Below are 10,000 nucleotides of genomic sequence, written 5' to 3' on the forward strand. Positions count from 1 at the left end.
CTCGCTCTCGCGCACATCGTTGGCCACATTCCAATGAATCAATATGGGGCTCGGGCGCGCGCACGCCGGCACGTTTAGAGGGAGAGGGAGAGGGAGAGAGGTACCGGTCCTCATCGGTCGATCCCATGCGGCCTTGGGCCTTTGCCACGGGGACGACGACGACGGCCATTGCGAGGCGTTACAACCTTTTTACAACCGCACGTGGCACTCGACCACGTTGCTGGTGGTGGTGGTGGCATTTGGTGGCCACCATACCAATGGAAGGTGTCGTGAGCAGGGAGCTCGTGCCACGGTCAGTCAATGCTTACTGCGACGATTCGACGACCTACGACAGGAACGAATTCTAAATTCCAATCCAAAACCAATCCAACAACCCATTGCCCGCCGCGTCATCGAACTTAGCGCTCTCGTGGTAGTCATAAGGTCAGATGCGCCATCGGCATCCCATCATAGCCACGGCCAGAGCGGCCAGAGCGACTGGAGCGACCGGAGCGACCGCAGAAGCAGGTATCGACATGGATACAACACACTACTTGCCACGGAGCTGCTGTAAGTTACACGGCGCACTGCAGCGCAATCGTGCCAGCAATGTTACCAACACCAGGGACCGACCAGGAACAAGGATACACCACCCACCACCCACCACCCATCAACCCACCACCCCCTCCCCTCGGAGGATGTGGGCCGGAAAAGTAAATCAACATTTTCTTGCACAAATAAACGTCGAAAATGGAGGCGCTGATGGCGTTGGTTCCGTTCCGTTCCATTCCGTTGTTGAGACGTTGGTAGTGGTGGTGGGCGCGGCGCATGGACGCGATTGGGTGCGATTTTTGAGCAAAACATGATGTAATTTGAATCAGCACAAACCACACCGTGCTCTCGGTGCTCACCGGTTCGCAACGTTGTGCTGGTAGCTTTGATTGGGAGTGTTCCGTGGGAGTGGGAAGTGAAGGGTAGGAGAGGGAGTGTTGGGTTAGGGCAACAGCTCGCCTTAAAGCGAAATCGATTTTGATCATTTTTCACGTCGGGTGCGAGCTGAACTGTGCCGGGAATTGCTAGGAATTTTCATTTTCAATCACGCCCATCATGGAGATGGCCGCTCCGCGATAACATGACAGCTGACGTTTTGATCAGGCATTCAGAAGAGAAAGAGAGAAAGAGAGCTGGCTCAAAAATGTGTTAACATTCTGAAGTAAAGCTTAAAATTGTCTGATAGTGTTTTGCGATTCGTTTTTGGGTTTGAGTTTAGACGTAGCATTCCATAAAGATAGAACAACTTGAAGTAGACGTCGCTTGATGTTGATAAACGATCATTTTGATTACATTTAACTGTTGCCAAATACCTTTATCTTCTATTTCCAAGAGCTTTTATAAGTGACTATCGTTAGTTAGTCGATATTAGATTAGATTGCCTAGCAAGATTTACCTCAGATATTACGATGAAATCCAGAGGTTTGAGTAATTCGGTTAATATTGAATACATTTTCAATCGCATCATCATACGTATCATCATCTCAAATGACATTCGTGCTTAAATTGGCGTCACTGTAACTTATAGTTTACAAATTGTTGATTTTAAGAAGAACTGTAGAATGTAAACTGTAAGATATAAACGATATGTAAAGGTCCTTCACAGTTAAAACAAAATATGTTTACTTTTGATGTTGAACAGATATTCATTACCAATTGTATCATGTGTAACATTATAACATTAATTGTTAATTCAAAATTTGAATTTGGAAAGTTATTGTAAAAGTCACTGACCCGTTTCTACCTGACAGAAGTCCTCTTTTCTTTTCAAAGATGTAATGCATGATTGGTTTCTGTATTTCTAAATTGACAAAATTGAGTGACGGATAAAATTACTGTGGAAAAGAAAATCGAATCCTTTTTGATAAACAAATCTCAGAACTGATAAATTTGAAAAAAAACGCAAGTCTTCAAAGTTGTTTTGCGTGCAATAACTATAGCGCTGATGGATTTTATTATAACACGTCGCGATATTAAAGCAATATTCTGGTCCATCAGCAGAAAGTTTTTGCAAACCTCGACAGCGAATTCGTGGTCTTGTGGCAGGCGTACTGTCCAACAGAAGAAATAGAAGCAAAGCGGAAAAAGGGAAGAAAAGTTATTGTTGCAAACACGTTCACACGCGCCGAAAAACTTTATGGCAATGTGTGAACAACACGCACTCGCTGGGTACAGATCACTACCAACACAAATATAAAGATATATTTTATGCAACTCGACAGCACAGAAAGTTGCTCTGAACAAGTAAATCGTTTCTGTGTCTCAAATAGATAAGTCAACTTATCATTTGAAGGACAAGACATTTTAAGCTATAGAATCCAGCATAATACTTTTTTTTCCCATAACCAAAGCAAATATGAACTCAAGTATACTTGTAGACATAATATGTAAACTTAAAAGAACTGCTGCACTCGAACGAATGCAAAATAACAGTCATTGAAAGCAACCAAAACCATTAAAACCTTTTTACTAACAATAGTAAACGCAGCACACTTTTCACTGTTATTATTGAGTTCGTCGTTATTGTGTTCGTCACATTAACTTTTAAAAACGATCAAACTAGCCTAAAAAGATCTTGTCTATAACTCATAGATTTGTTGATGTAACATTGAAGCATCTAAAAATCCACTTTAACGCCTCGTTCCACATTGCCTTCCCCGCTTCAGCTTATTCAATAAGCCAAAGCAAAGATACCCGAATGGTTGAATGATGAACTGTCAACCAAATCATCCTAAGGGATGCCCTTCCGCTGCCAGCTGCCCAGTAATAGATAATCTTGTGTTTGAGAATGCCTTCTCCATCACCACCCATTACACGAGTAATTTACTTCATTCGGCTTTTGTTCATCGACCGCATCCCACAGGAAGCTCCCATCATCATCCTGATGGTATTTGCTTTCCTTGACGACCCAGCAAGCGTTTAAACCATCGCCATCGAACCGAATCCCACCGATCCCCGACCCCGGCACACTCATACTCCAGCCACTCCTCGGAACCACCATCGAGCACCGCAAAAGAGCTGGGTGTAAAATGGATTCTCCCGGCGTACCCAGCACCTTCCAGCACCGACCTCCGGTTGCATGCGATGTAACGGCGCAGGGCCCAACCAGGGCCAGGGAAGGCGGCTTTTCCTAATGTTCATTACGATGATGTATGCTGCATGACGGAGGGTAATTTATAAAAACACAACCCTCCCGACCCCACCCCCGGGGCCCACCCCTTTCTGCTGTGTTCATTCATCCGCAAAACCCCAAATCCTTCCAGAGTCTGAGTGACTTCCACGGAAAGGCATCCTTGGCGCTGTGTCTGGAGGGTTTCGAGGAGGTAGGATGCAATGGTAGGAAATATCACGGATGGTGGCAATCGGGTAGTGGTGTGGTCCTTTTTTTACTACCCTCTTCCCAACACCTCTTCACTTCTCTCACCTTCTGCTCTTTGCTTTGAGGTGAACCTGTTTGACGCGGGTTCGTTCTGCACGAAAGGTGATATGTTAGCCCCCGGTCGAAAATTAGCTTTATCCCTCCTCCCTGAACTCGTTCTCAGAGGATGGAAGGTGAAATGAATATTTTAAACCAACTAAGGCTCTCCCGCCCTGACTTTACGACCTACTTTCTGCTACTGTTAGTGAGAACAGTAATTACGTTGGAAAACTTCGTGCTCGCGAACAGCAGCTTTTGTTTCCGTCAGCCAGGAAATCCGACAGCACCGCGACGAAAGGAATCCGCCAGCCTACCAGTGCAGCCACGAACAACTCCAATACGGGTTTCTTTTCCATGCCATGGCCTCAAAAAAAAACACACACACACACGAGCATTCCGAGTTCAGTATCAGTTTCTTTGATCTTTGGCCCATTATGCTTTGCCATTTCACACCCCATTACGGATGTGTGTAATTCGCACCATTTTCCTTCAAAAATTTGCTCGCAAGATGAGCCAGATGAGCACCAAACGGCTTCCGCCTTTTTCCGCCTTGAAATGGGTATCATTTGTTAGCATTCGTTGGTCCGCACTGGACTGCTGCTCATCCTGCTCCTACCATCGAAATGTTACTCGCCATCGTTTGCTGCTACACCATTCCTGGTATCTCTCTTATTCTCTTTCTCTTTCGCACTTTTTCTGCTTCCTCGCATGACCATCGAGAAGACGACCATCACCCGAGATTTACGGATATTTTTATCATCCGACTTCCACTCGAGAAAATTAACTTCTTTTTATGAGCCTCTTAGCGAACGAAGAATAAAAAAAACCGAACCGAAGGAAAGCTTCCGGATGCTTCCAGTGATCCCGCGAACGCCACCGACCACCAGTGGAAGCGGAAAAGGCGCAAAGCGAGAGAGAGAGACAGTGCCCTGAAACCGATGACCAAGCAAAGCGACGGGAGCACCATATCATGCTTTGCTGACCAAACACCGTGAAGACCCCGGGACCGACCTCGTCCCCGGTCCCGGTTCCCCGGCAGCAGAATCTCACATTTATTTACCGTTTTCAAAATATGGCACCGGGAATCGTGAATCGGAACATGCCATTCCTGCTGAAAGGAGGAACAGGAGCAGCACATGATCCAACACACTGGCCATCTTAAAGTCGGCGAGCCAGTTGCTCGCGCGAGCCAGTTGCTCGCGCGAGCCCGGTGTTAGAGTCCAGGATGATAATTTTCCCTGGCCCAAGATGACATTCTATAGCCCATGGCCTCGCACACATGCAGCCCAGTCGAGTCGAGTGTTGGTTTGATCTGAGGGAAAGCCATTCCAACCATACTTCCGGATGGTTTTATGGCAAGTACTCGTCGGCTCGAGCAACGATGACCATGATGTGCATCTATCCTTGGATGGAGCCCGGTTCCTCTTTCGGTCGACGACTGTCGACTGAAGACAAGTGGAATATCATATCTAGCTAGTAGCTTCTCGCCTAGCGTGTCCGCCTGCACCAGGCCCGGGACGGCCGGAGTCGCAAGAAATATATAGAGTCTAGACGTGCTCTCTCCTTCAGTCGTCGAGGACTCGGAGTCAGAACGAAGACGACGGTACCACCGCGTCGTCTTCCTTTTGGTCGTGGTATAATTGAGCACACCGAGCACCAACCATAATCACCAGAAGCAGCCGAAAGGAGGAGAAGAAGGAGGTTGTGTAGAGGCAGGACATCGCATTTCCTTCCAAACAATAGCGCGCCCGCACACACACACACACACACACACACACACACACACACACACACAATTCTTCGCACAATTGATCGCTGTTCGCACAGGGAGTGAATGAAGGAGCGAGGAGCCATCATCCACGTTGAAGGAGTCATTCACTATCGTCTTGGGGTTTCTCGGCAGACATTCGTTTGCCTCCGGCCACTTCCGGACTTTGTGGCGAGTGTGGAGAGGGGGGGGGGGGGCATTAAGCACCCCTCCACTCCTTACCATCAAAAAGAGAGACACACCGAGAGAGAGAGAGAGGGTGGCAGAGTTCCGTTTAACAGACTAATCACAAATGTCATTCAATGGCATCCCTTCGAGCAGTGGACACCACCACCACTACCAGTCATCAGCAACAGTCATCACCCGGTCAATTGGGCGTTAGTAATGAAATCAATCAGCCAAGATGAGCAGCATTCGAGCAGGACTGAAACAAACGCCAGGGCGCTCGTTGAGCGCGTCGAAAATTGAAATCTTCCACTGTAGATGGAAGGATGGAAGGAGAAGGATGGAACCGGAGAGAAAAACGTTGGGGACGAACCATGAACATCTTGCCCTCCCATGAAGGAGAGGGTGGCGGTTATTGTGGGAGAGAACAAACAGAAGACAAATTGTTGAAGGAAATTTGCTTGCTTGCTTGTTTGCTTGCCGGTCAGCTGACAAAACGGTCACTTGGCGTGATAATTGATTCGAGGAAGCAAAAGCGTTCGTAGCCGGACGAAAATGGACGATTCGTGTACCGGAAGTTTACGGGAGAAACGAAAGGAAGTTAAGGTGGACAGATAGTAATGTTTTGGGTGGTACAGTTTCTTCTTTTTCTTTGAGATTCAATTATAGCTTCGTAAAGTGGGGAAAAATTCGTGAGGAAAAGATATTAATTTAGTTTAATCTGAAGAATCTCTATGACGGGTTTCCTTACTAAAAATTCAATCAAATTATTGCATCTTAGCAGAAACAATGGAAACATATTCCAGCAAATGTATGAGCAATAGCATAAAGCATCACAATGGCACAAAAAGGTTTATGCTCTGCAGAAATATTAAATGTTTTGATTTTTCATATTTTTTAAACAAATTTTAGTTAATGCAAGATAACGGCGGCTAATTTATAAATGGACGACGGTTTGAAAGTACAAAAACGCCAAAAAAAACTATGTGAACATAGAGATGAAAATTATGAGACTGATTCCTGTTACTCGTAGCTGAATTTTTAACGAAATTCGATCGAGTAACTAAGAAGAAGTCGTCTTTTTAGACTTTTTTATTAAACTTTAACAAGGACTACATGACTGTGGTCCAGTTAGCAAGAGCACGCAATATTTCCTGTCAACTTCTTCCAAACTTTTGCTTATGGTTAAACGCATATCACTTTTTTTAAGTAGCATCGACCAGCATCATCTTACTCCAAAGAAAGGAACATTTTTCAAGCTAAAAACAGCTATTGATAATTGAGTTGAGTACATAAGATGTTTATATAAAACAAACTTCAAAATATATTTGCTTCAATTTAAACTATCCTGCAAGATAGTTTACATTAAAAACTTTCAAAGAATCCTACAAGATAAAGATCATAACAAGGAAATAATTTCATTAATCTATCTTCCCGAAACGAGATCATAACTCTCAGTTACGAAAGATTGCCACAACCTGTGCAAGCAGCACAAATGCAATTGCATCCACATTTTCCGGCTGTTTCCTACACTTCCGCTGAGCCAAGGCCTAATATGAAATTCGCCCAACTTTGCGTAGAAAAAGGGCATTTTGCGGGGTTTGCATTGGAAACCTTTTCCAAGCGGTGCGCTCCCTCCTGACCGACCCCTTCTCACCAGCGCCAAGAACTACATTTCCATTTTGTACATTCAAATGACTCTAATAACAACTAATGACAATTGTTTTGTATTTTCTGTGCCCCTCAGCGTTCCGCTTCACCGTTCGGACCCCTTTCCGGCGTCTTGTTCTATTTTATTGTTTTAATTCAAAACCCACGTCCCGAAGGCGTGGGGTTCACTTTGCACAATGAAGAAGAAATCGTCCCTCTTCCCCCTTACAGGGCAACCGAAAAGCCAACCGTCGGTTGGTTGGAAAGTTTTTCAAAAATATTTTTAGCTTTGCGTTCGTGCTCGTTGGAAATTATTCCAGACCCCAAAACACGGCTGAAGGTTACGAGGATCTTCGGTGTTGCAGAAACAAAGCAAAAAATAGAAAGAAAGCAAAAAAAAATTTGCGCAAGTTCTACCAAATTGGCGCCATAGATCTTGGTAGCGAGGCCCAGAAACAAAGCGATTACACTCTTGACACCCTCCTACTCCGTGCCATCCGTGCACCAGCAACACGCGGCACTCATTATGCACCGGTATGGCCCCAGTATAGGGCACGTCCTCGAGGCGTAATGAAATGCTTGAGTAAAACTTTTTCGCTCAACAGTTTGCAATCCACAGTATATAGGCGGCAGCGGTTGTGCAATTGTTTTTGAACAATAAAACTTGGGGCATGCTTCTGCTGCTGCTGCTTCGCAATACAACGAAGCCAATAAATTATCGGAAATCGTCCTCGCCCCGGCACACAGAGAAGTTGCCCATGCCTTTGTTGCCGACGGAGCGCATACAACCAACCACGATGCTTCCGTGTATCTGTTTATCATCGACAAACGATACGACGTAGTAAAACTGTTGACTTTTACGACCCCAATTTGTTCACTTACTCCAGCGCGCAAAAGGTCTAATTATAAACACCTCATCGGTCGCGGGCCGGTCGGCAGCGGAGCAGCAGATTGATGTTTGGAAAAGTGAAAACATCGCGATCAACAACCACTGCCCCCCCTTTACGGGGTGGGAGGGAAGAAGGATCGTAAAACTGTGACCTGCGATGGCCGGTCGTTTGACCTGGAATGCAAAAGCGAGAAGGCAGTAAGCATTTACAGAAAGCGAAGCGAATTTATGTGAAACTCGCGTCAATCCCGAGGGTTCGCTTTTATAGTATGTCGAGAAGGGAGGGAGCTCGACTAGCTCCGGAGGTCCGGACCGGCCAGAACCGGCCAGAAGTGAGTGTTTTGTGGATGAGCAATAGAGCGCCGCGCCGTTTCCGCGTTTTTGAGCAAATTAAACCCAACCCCAATGGCTGGCTACTTACGTATCTGAAGGCTAAGACAGTACACAGCTTGTGACGTCATCGCTGGACGTCAGACGTGTTGTTCTATTTGATTGACGGATGTTGCAGCAAATTGACGTTCATCTTCTCCGCTTTTCCTGGCCCGAGCGCGCTGCCTCCCGTTGTCACTCGTGGCTTTGTTCGTTACTGCTCGATGCACATACTTCCACAGGGTTTATCTGGAGAGAGAGAGAAAAGAACATAACTCGATTAAGTATCGTCTTCAGAAGATCAAAATAACAGTTGATAGGATTTTTGTATGTGAAAACCCATTCCGAAGACCCCTAAATTGCTTGAGATATCAGTGTAGATGTAAATGTGTGTTTGCGTCTGTCGATCTCTTTATAACATGCTATCCCTAGGGCCATTGGCCTTGCAAAATATTTTAGATTAGTTTTTCCTCTTCCCGGTTCTCCCTTTCTCTTCCTCTGTGCCAATGATACAAAGGATTAAGCGATTGCTCGCTCCCATGAACATCTTTTATTGCTTTACCTTCATTTTTCAACCCTCGTCCTGGTTCATGGGGCATCCCTCCCTCCAAAGCCAAATCCGAGGCCCATTGTCTTGTGGAGAGAATGGTTTGTACAAGAAACGAATTTGATAAAGCGATACCCCCAGCCCAAGGTAAATGTGTTCATTCGCAACCCTTTTTATTCGCTTTCTTACGCTACGTCTTGGCAGGTAAGCAGCAAGCAAGGAGCAAGGATGTGCATGTCCAGTGTTTTTATCGTTTTTTTCCTCTTCTCTTCTGCTCCCCATGTTGAGCCTCGTGGCTGCTACACACAAAAAGAGGGCTGCTATACACGATAACCTTGCATATCAAACCACTCATTTCGTCATTACATCCCGAGGTCCCCAAGGGGAGGGGAGAAGGTTGCATATGCTCGTCGAGTCCCCAACCACCGAATCCATTCCATGCTGTGGAGTGGGTGCAAAAGAACTTTACTGCGAGGGAAGTGAATAAGAACCACCAAAAGAACCATTTGACGATTTGTGCTCGACTCAACTTTCGGTGGTGCCTAGACCACCACCGGCAACCAAACCTTAAGAAAGACATTTTTCGATTGTCTGTCCGCTCGCGCGACCAACGCGAAGAAATGTTCAACAAATGCATGAATAATAAATAACTTAAAAGAGATCATCATAATGATTGCTCGAGACCAGGGAACGCGAACAGACCGGTGGAGCTCGAAATGGATCGTGTGGTAAGGTGGCTTACCCTCCTTCCCTAGTCACCCGTTGGATGGTTTTGTAAGAAAAATGAATTCCTCCTACAATTCGGGTTGCTTTTTACATTTTTTTTTTTCGCCACTAGTGGTTCTATTGAGGCGAGAAGCCCCGGCGTTTGGCGATATTCTTGGAAACACTTGAGACTCGACGTTTACGGAGCTGAAGACAATACCCTTCATCGGATTAAATATGCAAATACTTGTGTAATCTGCCAGGTAGCGAAGGATATTCTTAGCCCTCTTTCACCTCGAAACGTTTAGAATAGATCAGTTTTCGCGTTTCTCGTCAACTTGACTAAATCTATTTGCATGCTGGCTATAAGTTTCAACGCCATTTGCTTTCAGTTGATTTTTTGTTTTTGGAGAAATTTCTCCCTCTGGAATGGATCGTTTTGAAAGCATCCGACTATCC

At 45.5% G+C, this 10,000-nt stretch overlaps 1 protein-coding gene across 5 annotated transcripts in view; it reads right to left on the bottom strand.

Moving 5' to 3' along the window:
- The window catches only part of LOC125958326 (serine-rich adhesin for platelets), a 185,108-nt gene that overhangs the window by 128,084 nt on the left and 47,024 nt on the right, over positions 1 to 10,000 (bottom strand). For all 5 annotated transcript variants that reach the window (XM_049691602.1, XM_049691604.1, XM_049691606.1 and 2 more), the window contains exon 3: positions 8,342 to 8,538. In XM_049691602.1, coding sequence (XP_049547559.1) covers positions 8,342 to 8,381 — 40 coding nt within the window. In that variant the 5' untranslated portion in view covers positions 8,382 to 8,538. The remainder of the gene's footprint in view (positions 1 to 8,341; positions 8,539 to 10,000) is intronic.

Source organism: Anopheles darlingi, chromosome 3 (assembly GCF_943734745.1).
Source record: "Anopheles darlingi chromosome 3, idAnoDarlMG_H_01, whole genome shotgun sequence".
Classification (NCBI taxonomy): Eukaryota; Metazoa; Arthropoda; class Insecta; order Diptera; family Culicidae; genus Anopheles; species Anopheles darlingi.